Genomic DNA, 20,437 nt, shown 5'->3' with positions numbered 1-20,437 from the left:
ATAATTTGAAAATTTGAAAATTTATTTGAAAATTCAGCAAAAGCAGTAATATTGTGAAATATTTTTACTATTTAAAATAACTATTTGAATATATGTCAAAATGTAATTTATTCCTGTGATCAAAGCTGAATTTTTAGCATCATTACTCCAGTCTTCAGTGTCACATGATCCTTCAAAAATCATTCGAATATGCTGAATTGCTGTTAAAGAAACATTTATTATTATTATTATTATTATTATTATTATTAATAATAATAATAATAATAATAATATTTTAAAAAGTTGAATAATTTTTTTTTTACTAAATTCTTTGGCGATCAGAAAGATTAGCATTTATCTTAAATAAAAAGCTTTTGTAACATACACTGTACCATTCAAAACCTTAGAGTTAGTATAATTTTTATTTTATTATTATCATTATTTATTTGTTTTTGTTTTTGTTTTGTTTTTGACAGAAATGGTAGAAATGAATACTTTCATTTAGCAAGGATGCTTTAAATGGATCGAAAGTGATGATAAAGACATTTATAATGTTACAAAAGATTGCTACTTCAGATAAATGCTGTTCTTCTGAACTTTCTATTCATCAAAGAAACCTGAAAAAAATCTACTTAGCTGTTTTCAACATAATAATAATTTATGTTTTTTTAAGCAGCAAATCAAAATATAGGATTGATTTCTGAAGGATCATGTGAATGAAGTAATTATACTAAAAATTCAGCTTTGAAATCAGAAATAAATTAGATTTTAAAGTATATTCGAATAGAAAACAGCTATTTAAATAGTAAAAATATTTCATAATTTTACTGTTTTTGTTGTACTTTGGGTCAATTAATGCTGGCTTGGTGAGCAGAAGAGACTTATGTTAAAAACAACAACAAAAACAAAAAAAAAAAGCTTACTGTTCAAAAACTTTTGACTGGTAGTGCAAATTTTTTTACTAATGGTTTACTAATGGAGGCTCTTTCCCATTCTAATATCCAGAGTGAATCCTAAAATCAAAGTTAGAGCTGTACAATTGTAGCTCCATTGTTATGCATGAACCCTCTATTCATCATGAATGACCACTGGTGTGAAAGCATGACCCGTTTTGTTGACGATCAACCGTTAGTTAATCCTATTCAGAAACTTTCCCTTCAAATCAACGTGAAGCTACATGACACCACATATGCCTGTGGCTTGACTGTACAGGGACTTCCTTGCTTGTGCTAGGATGTAATGTCATCTGAATATGTAATCAGCAGTGTGTCAGAGGCGACAGAGCTTAGAGGAGGAATATTATATTAGCAAACATCGCTGGTCATAACTCGACTGACCATTAGATACCAACGCGGAAGAAACCGAAGAACTCAGCGAATAACGACAACCAAAGGAGCTAAGTTTTAATGACAACCTGCGTTTAACTATTACAATATTTTAATTGTAATTTAGCAGTTATAGGCGAAGAGAAAACGGATCTTGGTAACATGGACAGCAACATTCGGCGTCTAAAACATGAACTGGTGAGATTTTCCTGATCTTTTTCCATCTACTTTTACGGGACAGGTGTGTGCTTTTATTGCAAGAATCTTCTCAGATATGTACAGGTAATAATTAGTATGGCTTTCCATTACAATGTTTCCAAAATAAAATTATGCGCCTTTCTCCTGCGCAGTTTTACACCTCTGTATGTGGATGTTTATCCAGCTGTTGTCCGGTGCCAGAGAAAAGGTGCAACCTGATTGGCAGCGGTTTTTGAAAATGAGGCCGCTGATTGGCCGGTACTCGCCCTTCTGTAATGGTTCAAAATTTAGGTGCAGGTTGTGAGATTTAAGTCACACAACCAAAACAAGCACTTTGGCTCATTTTTGGACAGAAAGATATTTCATGTTTTTTTTTTTTTTTTTTTTTAAATAAGTCTCTTCTGCTCACCAAGTCTGCATTTATTTGATCCAAAGTACAGCAAAAACAGTTGAATTTTTACAAATATTTTTATTATTTAAAATAACTGCTTTTTAGTTGAATATATTTTAAAATGTGATTTATTCCTGTGATTTCAAAGCTGATTTTTTAGCATCATCACTCCAGTCATATGATCTTTTAGAAATCATTCTGTTATTATGATTTGCTGCTCAAAAACATTTATTGTTATGTTGAAAACAGCTGAGTAGAATTTGTTCAGGTTTCTTTGATGAATAGAAAGTTCAGAAGAACAGCATTTATCTGAAATAGAAATCTTTTATAAAATTATAAATCTATTTATCATCACTTTTGATCAATTTAGTGCATCCTTGCTAAATAAAAGTATTCATTTCTAGATGAATCACTGACACTGACGCCTGGAGTAATGGTGCTGAAAATGTAGGTTTGATCACAGAAATAAATTACATTTTACAATATATTCAAATAAAAACCAAACAGCTATTTTACATAAAAATATTTAAAAATGTTACTGTTTTTGCTGTACTTTGGATCAAATAAATGTAGGCTTGGTGAGCAAAAGAGACTTTAAAAAACATTAAAAATCTTACTGTCCACAAACTTTTGACTGGTAGTGTACATACAGTTATTTATTTAATGTATGTATGTTCATTTAAATAATCTCTATTAATATGACTGAGACTGAAAATGAATGAGTGAGAGAAAATAGGTGCTTGCCAAATGAGGAAACAAGGCCACAACATTGTTACTCACAACATCAATCATTTGTTGGTGGGTTCAGTGATGTCTGATTAATAGTGCTGTCTGCCAGGGCATATCCCACAGGAAACTGAAACGGGAGAAGTCAGTGACATCTCACAATGAGAAATAGGACCTACGGCTGAATCTGATGAAATAGTGAACACTGAACATGCCAAAACTAGCAAACAGGGCTAACTTATATACATAAAAGAGATTAGTCATAATAATTTGCTTCTTTAAACTGAATTGCCACTGTAAAAGTGACTTTTATGGCTCAACTGCCTACATAAGCAGCCAATATAACATCCTATTTGAATATCCAATTCAGATGTTATGGAAGGTTTCAGGTCAAATAAGAGTTAAGCTCTATATTTCACCTACACCTGCATTTATGAGCAACCCAGTAAAATACATGCCTCAGCTTTTCACCCATGACTCACAGTCTAGTCATTTCTCCCACATGCCTATCAGCTCCTACATCTCCCATCATGCCTTGAGACCCAGTACTACTGTAGAAAAGCATCAGTGGTGTACTGCTGTGCTCAGACTGGCTGGTGATCGATCACACTTGTAAGGGAGAGAAGGAACAGAAAACAGGGAGAGAGAATAGAGAAGGAAAGGCAGGGAAGCGCAGAGATTGCAGGGTGAAAGAAGGTAAGATGACAGCACTTTTATCCTGTAATTGAAGAAAAAGAGCATTTTTGTAGTATATAGAGATGGAATTTGATTAAATGTATTCAATTTAAATAAATAAATAAATAAATTTTGGCTCATATAAACATTTTGGTTTGTTTAAAGACATACATTATGCTCTTCCATCATGTTAACATTTAACAAAACTACGTTGTAACAATCTATTTTAGAATTTTCAGGTATGCTTACAACTTTATATATTCATAATTATCAAAAAAAAAAAAACATTAATAGACATGCAAAAACATGATCCTTCAGAAATAATTCTAATATGCTGATCTGGTGTTCAATAAACATTTTCTATTACTATTTTTATAGCTGAAAATTAGGGCTGGCAAACGATTAATCGCATACAAAATAAAAGTTTGAGTTTGCCTAATATATGTGTGTGTACTGTGTGTAATTATTATGTACATATAAATACAAGCACATTCATGTATATGTATTTATTATAATTTTTATAAAATTTACATTATATATAAATAAAAATATTTTGTACATAACATATATCTCTTAAATATATACATTATTTGTGTGTATTCATATATACATAACTACACACAGTACACACACATATATTAGACAAACTCAAACTTTTATTTTGTATGCGATTAATCACGATTAATCATTTGCCAGCCTTATTGAAAATAGTTGTTCTGCTTAATATTGTATAAAATATTTTTTTTTTTTTATAATTTTAGTATTTTTTTCAGGATTCTTTGGTATATCAAAGGAACAGAATTTATTTGATTTTTTAAAATAAAATCAAAGCCTTGATTGTCACATGTGATCAATCACATTGTCCTTGCTTAATAAAAGTATTCAAAAATCTCACTGACCTCACTCAACAGTAGTGTAGTTTCAAAGCAGCTTTAAAGAAAATCATGCCTTGATTCTCCTTGTAAGCAATTCACTGGAGAATCTGCGTTCTCTTCAGCAGATGCTGTGTCAGGTATCTGTGATGGTAAACTGGACAGAAATTGCAGGCTGTTTGGTGTGATATTGATTTTTGATAATTACTGTGAAGTGAGTGTGAGATAAGTGTTATTCATCAGTCAGCAGATTTCATTTATAATTGCTCTCTTGCTTTTCCCATTATAGGATTCTTTGTGGCAGTCAGATGAGGGTCTCCAAGCTCAGATGAATTCAGTGATCGGTGCTCTCCAGGAGCTCAAACTCTTGCAGGTCCAGACTGCACTGGAGAAGCTGGAGTTCTCCAGTAAAACAAACCAGGCCTCTTCAAACACCCACACAATGCTTGATCAGATAAACTACAGTTCACAAACAACCCACATGAACCAAACATGGAATCCAGAAATTGTTTCAGAAGAGTATTTCAAGACTGAACCATCTTTGTTCCTCACTAGTTCTCCAGCTGAGAACCGCCATACACCAATGGTGCGTGAACCCAGGAGGGTTTACAGAGGAAGCTTAAGCACTTCTTCCTCTTTTTCCTCTCAGGAAGACACAACCGACAGCCATTTCTCCTCATACGATATCGATGACTCCACCGATTGGACAGCCTCATTGATGAACCACAGTAGAAACAGACAGCCGTTGGTACTGGGCGACAATGTTTTTGCAGATTTGGTCGGGAACTGGCTGGACCTGCCTGATGTCGGAGGCCAGAAAACAGGTGAGGAGCAGAATGACTCCAGTCTTAAAGACACACTTTCAAGATCATCATCTAGCAGTAACTCTCAAGACCTCTCCAGGAAACTCTCGCTAACAGCTAGCATCTTTAAAAGGGTTTTACATCGCGTTCGACCACGGCACCACCAAGAAAACGAAGGCATGGATGTCCGTAAACAACCAAAGATCACATGCAGAAAGCCAAAATCAGATGCCAGTAAGCCATTCTGGGTGAGAACAAGAGGAATGAAAAAGAAAAGCACACCCACCAAAGAAGAGGGCGTGGCCTATCAGGGCTCAGATGGTTTGATAGACAGAGGATGGGTGGAGACTGTAGAAAAGCATCCATCTGTGTTTGATTACAGCTCAGCTGTTTGGGTCTGATATAATTCTACATAGAAGAGACTGTTACACATATTGTTAGACATATTTAGTGGTCTTTATGTTCAAAATTGTTGTAAAAGAGATTGTCAAAACATGATGCTGCCTTTAAGTGCACATAGGAAAGTAAGCCATCTGTTATTGCATCACATATTCAAGTTGAAAGTAATTATATTGTGAACAACAAACCCAAATAACTACAACTGAATTCAAAATAATAAAAAAACGCTCTTTTATATCACTTCATGGTAAATGTATAAACTAAATGTGAAGCAAACCATAAAAGTTGAGTGGTAAACCAACACTATCTCACGGTCAATAGGTTTGCACTTATGTCACGGTTTGATCAGTTACCCGGATGCACGGCCATATTGGAAATACTCGGATGTAAACAACAGCATGGATTGCATGGCTAATGTGCTATTGAATACATGGTATTTATGCTGTCTAAACCACGAAAAAAACGTGTGGAAGCTGATAAGTCATATAGCTAAGGACTTAGTACGCTAGAAAGGGTGCAATATTTTGACAAACTAAAGTTAATGGGTGGTAAAGATACATACAAGTGGTATTAATTAAGATATTAGCCTAATATTTCACCTACCTGACTGAAAATAATAAGGACAAGCTGGAATGTTGTCAAGGATCTTTCCCTGGAAATCCTGATTCAGTTTGGCCAACCACAAATGCTTTTTGTTCATCAGACACAGTCTTTTGCTCTCTCTCTTATAACTTTTGGGAGTCTATAGCAGTCCAAATGTTTTTCCCAGTCCAACCAATTAGTACAGCCCAAAACATGACAATAAATTACGATTTTCAACAGCAAAATATGCGAGTTTCATTCGGTTCCATGGTATTGTTTACATTCAGTGCCACCAATATGGCCGACTGATGACGCATCGTGAAAACACTCTATTCGTTCATATTTTACAAGGTGGGGCAGAGTTAGGTGTGGTCCTTCATACTAATTTCTAGGAATCTGCCACCTCATAAAATACGTACAATTTTTCACAAATCGTATGACACCATTTGCTACAGACTTGATTTCCACTCCCTAAAGTTGAGGTAATATTGTCCTTATCCCTCAAGTGAGAGGAGTAACACTCCAACTATTGAATCCAAAAATATGCTAGGTAAACCTTATGTATGTATTTTTTTTGTTTGTTTGTTTTTATTTGTTTGTCTGGAAATGTAAGCATGGCAGAGCAAAGAAAACAGAAAAAAATATATTAATAGTCACATTGTGTTGCCCTGCTGTATTTCTGTGAAGTCCCTTGAGAGCCTAATGCTGATTCTGCTGATGTTTGTATCCATATGTTCAGGTTTAAGCCTAACTGTCAATCATTCTATGAAAAAGTCCTGATTGGTGCTTTTTCACAAATGTCTTACTCATAGCTTTGCAAGCATAAAGGTGTTTTGTATTGGATAGAAAAACTATGCAATGCCGCTAAACTGCTATGCAAAAATGAAAACTGAGCAAATGCAAATACCTGTCTGTTTCATGAGCACCCTCATGTTATGTAGATATCTCCTGCGATAGTCTCTATATCTGTTATCAGAGCTATTTAATACATGATGTGATGTAGGATACTGTTTTTTCTTCCTGTAGGCCTATAAGAGTACATTTTAAAAAAGGCCATGATATTCCATTCCAAGTCTTATGCATCATAAATATCCACTTTTGTCATGCCTAATCAAGAATATTTATGAATTAAAGGAATAGTTCAGCCTTTGTTCATCTTAAATTAACAAATTAAAATATTTTGATAAAATCTAAAAGCTCTCTGACCTTCCATTAACAGCAAGGATCCTACCATGTTCAAGGTCCAGAAAGGTACCAAGTTAAGGTACCAAATAGTCAATGCGACATCAGCAGTTCAACCGTAATTTTGTGAAGCTACCAGAATATCGTAATTTGTGACAAAGATGATAAACAAAGTTCTTATAGGGTTGGAAAGACATTAGGGTGAGTAATTAATGACAGAATTTTCATTTTTGGGTGAACTATCCCTTTAAGAAAAACTTTTTTTTGCGCATTCAATGCAGCAAGTATGAATCACCTACATTTGCTGGATTCCATATCTGCATTGAGTTTTGTACAAAAAGTGTAGGATACATGGAATTATTTATATGGCTTAGTACTGTATCTGTATCTATAGTACATAAAGTGAGCCACACTGAAAAACTATTTCTATAATGGTCTGTTGGTGAGGATGATAATCTAGAAAAAATACACACACACACCACATCAATATGAAATACATTTATTTAAATCTATGTCCAAAAAAAAAAAAAAATCATAAAAGCACACATTACTTTAAAAACAAATCAAAAGCCAGCCAGACACTTTGCTTGAAATGCTCAACAAAACCATGGAGCAGAACAATGAAAACTAAAATGAAATTTCCGACACATCAAGATTTAACTTGGCAAATGAAGTGTCAAGGACTGACTATTGATTATTGGTTTAGCGGTTATCGGAGGAGAAGTCATCTCTGCAATACAGATCTGATTTCATCCTTCTCCTGCTCAGGCACAAAACGGCTGATATTTATCCCAGGCTGAGCTACAGCCTACCGCAAAATACAACCAAGACAAAAAAAGGAAGAAAATATTCTAAAATTTAATTATGTTTAAAAGCTGGAATAATTAACGCAATTTTGATTGTGAAAAAACAAATGCATTGGCTTCAGTACAATATATCTTTATCTTCAAGATAGACAGATCCAAATTTCTTATTTTAACCTTACCACCAAAAGAAAAGAGGACATTAATTGTTCACAGTTTGTTAAGATAAAAGGAAATAAGAATCTAAGCATATTATGGGGAATATGAAAGCAATGAGTGTTCAAATCACTCAGAAAATGTTTTGATGAACGAAGGACGCAGCTTCTTCTCTGTACAAATGATTAGTGATAATCCAAACATTATGGGAAAAAAAGAAACATTTCTAAGCATTTTACAAACATGAGCATGTTTCTGAAATGTTCCCATTGTCTCCATAGTCATTAAGAAAGTCCTGAACTCTCTCCCAGACTGTCTAACCCCCCTTTACTATGGAGCTTCTGCTCCAGACACAGATCCACAGTGTGGAATCTCCTTAAGAAAAAAAAATAATATAGTATTCAAGGAGAAAGGGGGGAAGAAAATTTTCAAGACCGTTCTGGAAGAAAAGGCAGAGGCTGTATCTCTCTTTTCTGTCAAGTCTGAGTTTTAGTTGAGGAGTCTGGTGTTCTGCCTTATTAATTGTTCGGCCAATAACTGTAGAGAGGAACTGGAATGTTGGCCAGCTGGGCAACAGTTCTTCATTTCGGCAATCTGAAAAGTATAAAAAGGGGGGAAAAATAATGCCATCCATCTTAAGTAACCCCTTCGCAGAGCTGCTAAACCAAAAAGTATTTTTTTGGTTTAAAATAAGCTTGAGCATGTAGTGCTGTTTTTCTAATACTGCAGCAAAAAATTAAACATTCTGCAATATTCATTGCTCAAAACATCCTCCTAATTACATAGTATTTATCAAGCATTTATCATTCAATAACTGTTTTTTTGTGTATCCCAGGTAGACATCGCTAGGTGAAATCTTTATCATTGATCATGGATTAAAGGAGTTCTTAATAGTGCATGTACTGATTCCTAATGAACCTCTTATTGACTACCTGGCTCAGAGCTGCTGCAGTGATGCAGCTGTGTTACAGCAGGATGCAGTTTGACTTCTTTTTCGCTCTCTTTTTCTCCACCGGCGTCTTCCTGTTTATCTGTCTTACCAGGTCATAAAAGATCTAATACACACACACACACAAAAAGAGAAAGGACTTCCATTAGAAAACTGTCTTTATGTGACTTGGTGTATGTGCATTTTTTTTTCAACTGTGACTCACCTCATTGACGTTGATCTTTGATTTGGCAGAAGACTCTAGAAAGGCACAATTACTCCACTGACGAGCAAGATTCTGACCCTGCTCCTTCCCAACCACCCTCTCATCTTCTAAATCACACTTATTTCCAACCAAGATCATTGGCACCTATACAGACAGAGAGAGAGACTTTAGATGATTGTGTGTACTGTTTGCATCTGGCTTAAATGAGAAACCACACTCACTGACAGAAACATAAATTTTGATTGATTTAAAGGGGACCTATTATGCAAAAATCACTTTTATAAGGTGTTTAAACATTAGCACAGACACAGCCCTGAGTGAGAAGCAGCAGTCTGCCATTACCGTTTTCTTGCTGTAGCTGCTGGATATATAAAATGTCAGCACCAAAGACGCATTAGAAGTGTCGTGTGTTAGGATACATCAACAAACATAGGAGTCACCATAGACTCCCTCCATCTGAACTGCTGAGGACACTGTGGTTAAACTTCTTTTTTAAAGGAAATGTCCCAGAAAAAAAAATCAGTCCCCTTTGTGCACGAATGTCAACTCCAGACAAAGCATTATGCGTTTGTTTTCCAAATTGCCTTTCTGAAAGTGATTCTTGGCACTCTGTAAGGCTAATGTTGCTAAAGCTTCTACTGTCCCTGCCTGTTTTCACTGATGCTGCCTTCACGTGCTACCACAATAATCATAAACAGGACTGTGGTAGTTAAATACTGTTTTTGACAGTAATGTGAAGTCGACCGCTTGAATTTTAATGCACAGTACTTTTAAACCGATTCCGGTTCGAACATATAAAGGCTTGTTCACACTAAGAACGATAACAATGACTACAAATACAACAATAACTATATTTGCATCCACACCAGAATAACTGTCTGCTTTTGTTGCATTTACACAACTTCAACCAGTAGATGTCCTCAGCATGCACATTTCAAGCGCATCTTAACAGTGAACCTAGCATAAACAATCTGATTTCTAATGTAGTCAATGTAGTGGAATAAAAACAATACATACTCTTTTCTTTTTCAGCTGATTGTCGTTGTTTTATCATTTATCAGCTGTAAAAAATCATTTTGAAAGTGTTTCCATTGATATCGTTCCACTGTATCGTTATTGTTGTGGTGTGAACTTAAACTTCTCTTAAATTTTAATCTTTATAGTTATCGTTTTTAATGTGAACAGGCCTTAAGGCTGAACACTACTGAGGGTTTATGACATTTTCAGCACGTGAGATTGTCCTGTTTTAGTTTTGCTGGCTCTTGAAGCTCCGCCCCCTTATGAAAAGGGGGCTGGGAGCACCAGCTCATTTGCATTTAAAGGGACAAACACAAAAACCGTGTGTTTTGGCTCATAACTGGCAAAGTGGGAATTTTAACAAGCTATAAAAAATCATCTGTGGGGTATTTTGAGCTAAAACTTTGCATACACACTCAGAGACTTAAGGCATATTAGGCCACCTTTAAGTGTCTTATTTAGAGACAAAACATGTCACGTTTTCATGTAACAGATTCACATATACATTAATGTTCAAATGTTTGGGGACAAAAGCTGTTCTTTGGAACTGTGTATTCATTAAAGGATCTTAAAAAAATATATCAACATTCACAATAAAAATTAAGCAGTGTATATACATAATGCTTAGAGAACTGAAACAGCAATGGTAGCTCACTGATGAGCATGGGCTGCAAATACAGAATGTGGGTGCTCTGGTGAAGTAGTGTGGTGTGCCAAAGTGTGAATACAGATTCTGCAAATTTCTTGCATGTCTCAAAGCTCTTGCCTCCGTACAACTGAATCAGTTTTGTGCTTTATTTGTTTGCCTTTGCTGGTTAAAACTTGCTATGGCTGACATCAGCCGGGCTGTCAGGTTCATGATTTTTTTTTTTTTTTTTTTTTTTTTTTTTTTTTACAATATACAAAAACATAATTTACTGTTATTATTAAAACAAAATGATTTGCCAAAACGAGAACCACTAATAATAATACTAATATTAATGAATTATTATTAAAAGTGACTCACATCCTCTGTGTCCTTCACTCTCAGAATTTGCTCCCGTAGATCCTGCAGGTCATTAAAGGTGGACTGTGCTGTGATGGAGTAAACCAGAGCGAAACCCTGCCCATTCTTCATGTATAGGTCCCTCATGGCTGTGAACTGCTCCTGTAGGCAAGCAATCAATAATCTATTAAGTTTACATGGAAGACTAATTAACTAATTGGATGAGTTCATACATTATATTAAACTCACTGTGCCTGCAGTATCCAGGATCTCCAGCATACATTGCTGCCCATCAACCTCAACTTGCTTAAAAAAAAAAAGAAAAAAAAAGGTGTCAGTACAGCATTAGCATATAATCCTATATGGTGCTATCCTATTTAGCTATACAAAAATGGTTTACTTACCTTTCTGTATGAGTCTTCTATTGTGGGATCATATTTTTCAACAAATATTCCCTGTACAAACTGAACTGTCTGTAAGAGAAAAGACCAGAATCTCATTCAAACCAAATAAAGACTTGAATAATTACTACAGACTTGAGAGGAAAAACACTACAGATACTGTATACAATGCACAGTATATCAATGTTTAGACTTTAATAATGCTAAAGTTACCAGTGCAGATTTCCCCACGCCTCCAGAGCCCAGGACCACAAGCTTATATTCACGCATGGTGGGTCACTCTGTTGAGGCCTGTAAGATTCAATCACAGCACACACACTCATATCATTCATCAGTGCAAGGTTTGAAGCTTTCAACAGGCTTTTGGTTTTCTGAGGACGTGGTTAGCACACTGAGGTTACCAGAAGCATAAATGTTAACCATATTTATACCACTTTTCCACAGCTTACTAGATATGGAGTCATAAAGCACTCTGTTGCCTACTTTTTTTCAAATCTTGATTTTTTAGTGGTGCTCTCAAGTCACCATGAAATCAAAATTGTTCTTTCTGATCACACGTGTGTCAATGTGACAGCAGGACAATAATTAACAACCATTTCCAGATGGAAAACGCCAAGTCCCAGCCTCACTAATACTGAAGAATACATGATTACAACTTCTATTTCATGCTGACTTTATTTAGATGCGTTAGTTATACAGTTTCCACTCTTTTATAAATTGCATATTTAAATCAATTTCATTTAAAGCACCGTCACTACAGCTGTGCACATTCCCAGCTAATGTTTTACAGGGCTATTTGAGATCATTCAGAGTGCACTTTAAATTCCACTGTGATAAAAGGATGCAAATGCATCCAAATGACCAAACAAACAGCTTATCTACTGCATGCAGATCAAACTGATGCTATGCTAATGCACCAGTTCATTCAGCCTGAAGCAATTAAATAGAGAAAAAGAGGGTTTGAACACTGAGGAAAGTTAAAGTCGGAATAAAACCAGGATTGTGAATGCTGTCTTTCTTCTATCAGAGTAAAAAGACTTCCTGAACAAGGAAAATATATGGCAGAACTTGATTTTGTCCATCAGGAACTGACTGAATCATTTGCTGAGATATCATATGAGTGACAGGTCGCTGGAGGAGAGGAATGACTGTCCTGTCCTTGTGCCAGTGCACACAGCATCAGAGAAGACATGCTGTTAAATGCACAACCCATGCAATATTGCATGCATTTATTGTAAATAAATACACTACCAGTCAAACGTTTTTTAACAGTAAGATTTTAAAAGTTTTAAATAAGTCTCTTCTGCTTTCATTTGATCAAAAGTACAGCAAAAACAGTAACATTTTGAAATATATGTTGTATATAATGTTGAAATCTGAATATATTGTGATCAAAGCATCATTAAAAAGCTTTTGTAACACTATACACTACACCACTCAAAAGCTTGGAGTCAGTACATATTTTTTTAATTATAGAAATTAATACTTTTAATTAGCAACGATGCCTTAAATTGATCTAAAGTAATGATAAAGGCATTTTTAATGTTACAAAAGATTTCTATATCAGATAAATGTTGTTCTTCTGAACTCTATATAGCAAAGAAACCTAAAAAATTCTACTCAGCTGTTTTCAACATGATAATAAAAAATGTTTTTTGAGGAGCAACTTAGAATATTAGAATGATTTCAGAAGGATCATGTGACTGGAGTAATGATGCTAAAAATTCAGCTTTAAAAACCACAGGAATAAATTACATTTTAGAACATATTTAAATAGAAAACATTGATTTTAAATAGTAACAATTTTAAAATTGTACTGTTTTTGCTGTACTTTGAATCAAATAAATGCATGTTGGTGAGCAGAAGAGACTTCTTTAAAAAACATTAATAATCAAAACCTTTTGACTGGGATTGCAAAAAAATAAATATTCACTAAAAATTGACATGATTTCATTATGACTTTAAACTGCAGACCTATACACATCATAACCTTACACTAGTCAGCTACCTTGTCATCCTACCCTCCTAAGATCTTAATTTAATAAACTTCAAGAGAATTCTAAATTCAAAAAGATCCTAAATAATTCTTCCTTTTACACCATTCAGTGTCAATCACTACAGGCAATAAATAGGCATAACAAGACTATGCCATTCTCCAGACCAGTGAATGATATTAATCCATTAGTCTTTTTTTTTTTGACTTATTTCCTGTTTACACCTTCAAATATTATCAGATTAAACCAAATACCACAGATAAAACTGCAACAGGTGTAACGTTACAACTGACCAGTGTCTCCACTAAACGGTTGACTGCTTAGTAATATTACAGTGTCACCAAGACAGTAATCATAACATGACAAAAGACTGCATTCTCCTCTACAGCTGTAGGATCCAGTCGGCATGAAACATTCCTCTACATTAACAGCTGTAATGTCATCTTGTCGAGTGAGTTTGTATGCCAGTGTGGACACTGGGAGTTCATATATGCATCAAAACGCAGTTTAAATATAAACACACAGAGTTTAGCTTGTTAACCAGCACATAGTAATCCCATTTAAAGCGCACAGGTCAAATATATCACCGTTAGCGTGAGGGCAGGTGTTTGTTTTCGTCTGCTCGCAGGAGAGACCGTGGCCTGTAAACGCACCGGTGTTTCCTGTGAACACCAACGGCCAGCAACGCTACTGTGCGGTTAGTTCTGCTCGGTCACTCGGCCTGCGCCTCATTAGCTCGCTAGCACGTTAGCATGTTCATTGCGCGAGGTTTTGTTAAGCGACCTTACTCACAAATCTGGAACTTGCTGTACAGTAAACGAACTTGTTAAAGTAACTATGAATGACCCTACCGGGGCGCAGTGGTTCAGAGATTCGTTAACAGTTCACTCACCGTGTCCCGCCGCTCCGCCGCGCGCTCAGACTCCGGTCACTCTCGCGGATGCAAACGTCACTGCAGCGCGCGGAAGGCTGGCCTGACACACTTTCAGTCACGAATGGGTTAAAGAGACATTATCTATGAAATGTACTTTTAATTTATTGATGATATATAATTCTAAAATGTGTTAAACAAGCGTAAAGGTGATGGACAAAAGGTCTGAGAACCCTGAAGGTATGAGATAAAAAAAGAAAAGAAAAAAAAAACCTGACTATAACAAGTCATCAAAATACAGCTGCTAATCCTGGAATCGAGGTACCTGCGGCCGGTTGCATAAACTGCTTAAACTAGTCTTAAAAAGTTAGTCAAATAATTTGTTTTCTTAAAGACTAGCCGTAACTTCTTAAAGTCAATTACAAAAAGATAGACTGGCCCAGTTTGAGTCAGAAAAGACTGATTACCTCTTGGCTAACTGCTATAGATTAAACTAGGCCTATTTCTTAAAGGAGACCTATTATGCCTCTTTTTACAATATGTAATATAAGTAAATCTCAGTTGTCCCCAGAATGTGTCTGTGAAGTTTCATCTCAAAATACCCCACAGATCATTTATGATATCATTTTGAAAATGCCTTTTTTGTGCGAAAGCTGAAACGCACTGCTTTCGTGCATGTCTCTTTAAATGCAAATGAGCTGCTGCTCCCCACCTCCTTTTCCAGAATAGGGCTGTGCCTTTACAGCTGGTTTGTCAGATACTCTGCTAAAAACCATCTGTTTGGGTTTGATCATCACATCTATGGCGCTAAAATCATGCGTTTTACTGTGTAGCCAATGACTAGTGCTCATACTTTTGCCATGGCATTAAATCTAAAGTGCTTGTTTTTTCACATGCCTGCAGAAAAACACTTACCAAAACAAAGTTGCTAAGCGTATCCTTTCTCATGTTTGGGTTGGTAGATACACCGGGGACATGATTATATCACTTAAACATGGAAAAAGTCTGATTTTCATATGTCAAGACACAGTTTAAGACCTTTAAGACATTTAAGACCAGTCTTAACATGGTGGCTATGTTTATGCAACTGGGCCCAGGAATCACCTGGGCTTAGTGCTGCGTTCGATACTGTTGACCACAACGTTCTCTTAAACAGACTTGAAAATTATGTTGGCATTAGCGGTAGTGCATTGGCATGGTTCAAATTGTACTTATCTGACTGCCATCAATTCGTGGCAGTAAATGAAGAGGTATCATATCGGTCACAAGTGCAGTATGGAGTACCGCAAGGCTCAGTACTAGGGCCATTACTCTTTACGCTTTATATGTTACCCTTGGGTGATATCATCAGGAAATATGGTGTTAGCTTTCACTGTTACGCTGATACTCAGCTCTATATTTCTTCGCGGCCCGGTGAAACATACCAATTTAACAGATTACAAACTAACAGATTGTGTAGTTGAGTTAAAAAAACTGTCTGACAAGTAATTTCTTACTGCTAAATTCTGAAAAAACAGAGGTGTTAATTATTGGACATAAAACCTCCATTTGTAATAACCTAAAACACTGTCTAATACTTTGATGGCTGTTCTGTCATTTCTTTGTCATCAGTTAGGAACCTAGGTGTGCTATTTGATGGCAATCTCTCCTTTGAAAACCACATCTCTAGTATTTGCAAAAACTGCATTTTTCCATCTCAAAAATATCTAAATTATGACCTATGCTCTCAGTGTCAAATGCTGAAACATTAATTCATGCGTTTATGACCTCAAGATTAGATTATTGTAATGCTTTATTGGGTGGTTGTTCTGCTCACTTAATAAACAAACTCCAGCTGGTCAAAAATGCAGCAGCTAGAGTTCTTACTAGAACCAGAAAGTATGACCATATTAACCAGGTTCTTTCATCACTGCACTGGCTCCCTATTAAACATCGTATAGATTTTAAAATCTTGCTAATTACTTATAAAGCCCTAAATGGTTTAGCTCCTCAGTACCTGAGTGAGCTCTTATCACATTATAGTCCCTCACGTCCGCTGCGTTCTCAAAACTCTGGCAACTTGATAATACCTAGAATATCAAAATCAACCGTGGGCAGCAGATCATTTTCTTATCTAGCGCCCAAACTCTGGAACAATCTACCCAACACTGTTCAGGACGCAGACACACTCTGTCAGTTTAAATCTAGATTAAAGACCCATCTCTTTAACCTTGCTTACACATAACACATCAACATATTTCTATAATTCAAATCCGTTAAAGGATTGTTAGGCTGCACTAATTAGGTCAACCGGAACCGGGAACACTTCCCATAACACCCGATGTACTCAGTGCATCATCAGAAGAATGGCATCTACGCTAATATTAGTCTGTTTCTTTCTTATTCCGAGGTCACCCTAACCACCAGATCCAGTCTGTATCCAGATCAGACGGTCACTGCAGTCCCCCGGGATCCAGTCCGTACCCAGCACCTAGAGATGACCTCTACAGCCCTGAATGTCAGGGGGAGACCACATCGACTAGATAAGCCCCAGAGACGGATCCCCAGTGAAGACCTCGTCACCTAGACGGCCGTCGGCACAAGACCACGGGAATGAGTCCTCTGCGTCTGGCCAGAGGAGAACTGGCCCCCCCCGACTGAGCCTAGTTTCTCCCAAGGTTTTTTTCTCCATTTGTCACCGATGGAGTTTTGGTTCCTTGCCGCTGTCGCCTCTGGCTTGCTTAGTTGGGGATACTTTTTCTTCACACGATATTGTATTTTATTTTATTGTATTTGATTAACTGCCTTTACCTGAAAATTGAGTGTTTATTGTTTCCCTTTTGCATTATTGAGGTACTATTTCCTATTTAATACTGTACAGCCGCTTTGTCACAATTCTGTATTGTTAAAGGCGGTATATAAATAAAGGTGACTTGACTTGACCAGACTGCCAATTTAGTGCTCATTAATATTCAACATAGGCTATAACTATAAATTTGGCTTTGAGTGACTATAGATATAGATATAGACTACTAAATATATTCATAGGCCAAAGCTAAAGGACAGTTCCTTATTTTGTTTGCAACTGTCACTCATGAACTTTTGCAAAATGTTCTATTCTTTGACCACATATACCACAAATGCTCTGCAACAGTACCAGCATCGAATGCAGCACACCGACTGATCTGCCACCCAGGAAATGGTAAACTAACATTCATTTGGTCATCAGATGGATGGCTAAAGTTCTGCAAACAATATACTTTTTAATGACTTATTACAGAAATTGCTCCGTTCCAGAGTCATTCTTCACTTTACTGTAACATACAGTTGAATAGTTTAGAGAAAAACTGTTTTCCATAGGTGGATCATCCAAACTATACACTACCATTGTAAAGAGACCGTCCACAGCCTGACAGAAAAAAAGAGAATGACAGGAGTTCATATGCAGCAGAGACTTGAGCGCATTTTCAAGGTTTTCAACTTTACAAAACATTCAAAGCTAACAACTCAAACATACTCAATCATGCATTAATGATCATTTTTATATTCTTTTTTAAATTTTGATTGAATTTTTCAGAATTTAGATAAATTTGTTTGGTGCAAAATGTTCTTGCTGGCACACAGAGAGGTTTCCATACCTGGTTGAAGTGGTCTGGTGTGAGGTTTCAAAGCATCAACATGTGAATAATAAAAATAATGTTAGATTTCATTTATCAGTAAAAGGTCAAAATGAATAATAAAAAATAAAGACCTGGGGAATGTGAGACTTGACTAAAGAATGACATTTGGAAGCTTCATGGAAACACAGTATAAAGAATGCTGAGTTTTTACTATCAGCTGAGTTACTATCAGCTATCTTTTCGGGTTGTGAATGAAAGTCTTAATGTATGTTTGTAATCTTACATTTGGACTTTGCATCTGATCTTCTCTTGTAGATACACACTAAAGCCACAAGGATCCAGAGAGCCAAGAATGACAAAACACCTGCACAAACCACAGTCACATCGACTGGAATAAAAAGAACAAGATCATATAATTACTATGAGTGCAAGTGATTAAATAAGTGAGTGTAAATACAATACAGAATTCTAAAAGCAACCAAAAAAAAAGAAAAGGTACCGGAGCTTTTGACTGGAGGAGTGGAAACTGGCGACTGGACTGTTGATAATAACAGGTTATATTGAGAATTATCTGAGAGAGACAGAATTGCAGTATTACTTTTTAAAATTAATCAAATAATTTAGATTGCAAATTACACACTGCATTATAAGTAATTTAGGGTGAAATGCATTCATGGGCCAATAATATCTCTGTTTTGTTGACTGGATGAACTTACCTGTAGAGGTGAGTGTTGTTGACCACCATATATGTTTTATATGTGTGTTTTCAGGGGTGTGTGTAGATCTGTTCACAGGAGCTGCTGAGAATAAAATAGAAAAAAGAGGAATTTAAGTATAATAAACAATTATACTTAAAGTTTCTGAAATATTTAAATTAGAAGATGAATGCATAGGCTATATTATTCTCAAAAACTGTTTGCATAAATACCCACCTGGATGGACAGACAGATGAACTTTCTTCAGTGTATCAGTAAATCATTGATCAAGTCCACAGTAATAAACACCAGAATCTTTGAGTCTGAGATGTTTGATGAATACACGAAATACACGTCCACTCACAGTATCAATCAAAGCGTATCTTCCGTCTGAGACAACCTGATCAATCTTTGCACTTTTAATCAAAACATGCTCAGATTTACAGGGATGATGGCAAAAGTACTTGGGTGTATATTTGTGGTAACCTGGATATGGACATTTGATCTCCACTCTTCCACCCAAACATTTTCAGACTTCATCAACACACCGGTCAAAACTACAGAAAACACAAATAAAAACGTCATTACTTAAGACAGTACACAGAGAGTTGTCATATAAATACAACTGAAACAGTTAATCTAATTTTAAATGCACTTACATTTATATTTACATTGATAGCCTGCAATAAGATGTCAGTTTAAAACAATCTCTAATAACCGAAGAGAGTCTTAAAAAAAAAAAAAATTAAACAAGAGAAACAATCATCAGAAAACTAAACGCAAAGACAACTAAAGACAACTAAATGCTTTGAAAAATCTTCAAACGCAGTTTGCTGCTCATCTGATGGATAGGATACTCATCTGTACATTTCTAAATATAAGTTATAGAATTTAATCATACTGTAATGCCAAATGAATCTAATAAAATCAATGTTTGATATGTCTATCAAACAGAAAATATACAATTAATGGAAAATGTAAAGAAATGGAAAAAAATAAAAAATACTTACCTATGAAAAGACACAGAAACTTCATAAGAGTTTTCATTCTCCCTGATATCATCTCCACCTTAAAACATCCTTTTAGGATTTATAAAGAATCTGAGATTAAAATGAACAAACTGTAAAGCTCAGTTTTCTGCCTGCTTTTTTTTACACTGCAGCTGGCAGATGAACTTCCTCCTGAGAGAGAGAGACAGAGAGAGAGACTTCTACCTACACAAGACAAACTGGTAAACTGGTACAACCTAAAGAGCAAACGGTTTGTTGTTAGAAGCGAGAGTGATAGTAAGTAAAATATGAAAATAAATAGATATTTTAGTACATATTTTAAAATAGATATTTAAACAGAGAAATAGACATTTTGTGCTCATTTTTAAAATATATGCAAAAAACAGATGCAGTCAAACATAATATTGCATGATACACTTTTGAAATCAACACAAATCAAGGAGTTAAAAGTGCTGCGTTCTGAGACTGAATGCAGCTGCTTGCAGATATGAAGGTTTGCAACACCTAAGGTATTTCAGTGTATTCAAGGAAACAGCACACCAACTCAACTCAGACTAGTCCTACTAACACTTAACACTTCTCTTACTCTGTTGATATCAACACTGTTTGGCTAAAATATT

The 20,437-nt window shown here is 35.7% G+C and overlaps 2 protein-coding genes across 3 annotated transcripts; one reads left to right on the top strand and one right to left on the bottom strand.

The window, feature by feature from the left end:
* The first annotated feature begins 1,356 nt into the window (after positions 1–1,356).
* On the top strand, positions 1,357–6,655 carry inka2 (inka box actin regulator 2). 2 transcript variants are annotated; one of them, XM_051117804.1, is made up of 2 exons: positions 1,357–1,502; positions 4,456–6,655. In XM_051117804.1, the coding sequence occupies exons 1-2, from the start codon at positions 1,467–1,469 to the stop codon at positions 5,368–5,370; spliced, it is 951 nt and encodes a 316-aa protein (XP_050973761.1). In that variant the 5' UTR covers positions 1,357–1,466; the 3' UTR covers positions 5,371–6,655. The 2 variants fall into 2 exon arrangements, with proteins under 2 accessions (XP_050973761.1, XP_050973762.1); XM_051117805.1 differs by lacking the exon at positions 1,357–1,502 and adding an exon at positions 3,222–3,315.
* A 960-nt stretch (positions 6,656–7,615) lies between these two features.
* On the bottom strand, positions 7,616–14,674 carry rap1aa (RAP1A, member of RAS oncogene family a). The gene is made up of 8 exons (XM_051117448.1): positions 14,535–14,674; positions 11,862–11,939; positions 11,652–11,720; positions 11,497–11,553; positions 11,269–11,409; positions 9,246–9,389; positions 9,024–9,146; positions 7,616–8,685 (listed from the first exon to the last, which is right to left on the bottom strand). Exons 2-7 carry the CDS (start codon positions 11,916–11,918, stop codon positions 9,057–9,059), a joined length of 558 nt encoding a protein of 185 aa, XP_050973405.1. The 5' UTR covers positions 11,919–11,939; positions 14,535–14,674; the 3' UTR covers positions 7,616–8,685; positions 9,024–9,056.
* Between the last annotated feature and the right edge of the window lie 5,763 nt (positions 14,675–20,437).

This window comes from Labeo rohita, chromosome 8 (genome assembly GCF_022985175.1).
Source record: "Labeo rohita strain BAU-BD-2019 chromosome 8, IGBB_LRoh.1.0, whole genome shotgun sequence".
In the NCBI taxonomy this organism is placed as follows: domain Eukaryota; kingdom Metazoa; phylum Chordata; class Actinopteri; order Cypriniformes; family Cyprinidae; genus Labeo; species Labeo rohita.
The sequence above is the reverse complement of the archived record's forward strand: the minus strand, read 5'-3'. Positions and strand labels throughout refer to the sequence as shown.

Excerpts from the sequence above, each read along its gene's own strand:
- rap1aa (XM_051117448.1), bottom strand. The coding sequence starts at position 11,918 with ATGCGTGAATATAAGCTTGTGGTCCTGGGCTCTGGAGGCGTGGGGAAA. Across the intron at positions 11,721-11,861 it reads GCGTGGGGAAATCTGCACTG|ACAGTTCAGTTTGTACAGGG; the intron begins GTAACTTTAGCA and ends TTTCTCTTACAG. Across the intron at positions 11,554-11,651 it reads TAGAAGACTCATACAGAAAG|CAAGTTGAGGTTGATGGGCA; the intron begins GTAAGTAAACCA and ends TTTTTTTTTAAG.
- inka2 (XM_051117804.1), top strand. The coding sequence starts at position 1,467 with ATGGACAGCAACATTCGGCGTCTAAAACATGAACTG. Across the intron at positions 1,503-4,455 it reads GGCGTCTAAAACATGAACTG|GATTCTTTGTGGCAGTCAGA; the intron begins GTGAGATTTTCC and ends TTCCCATTATAG.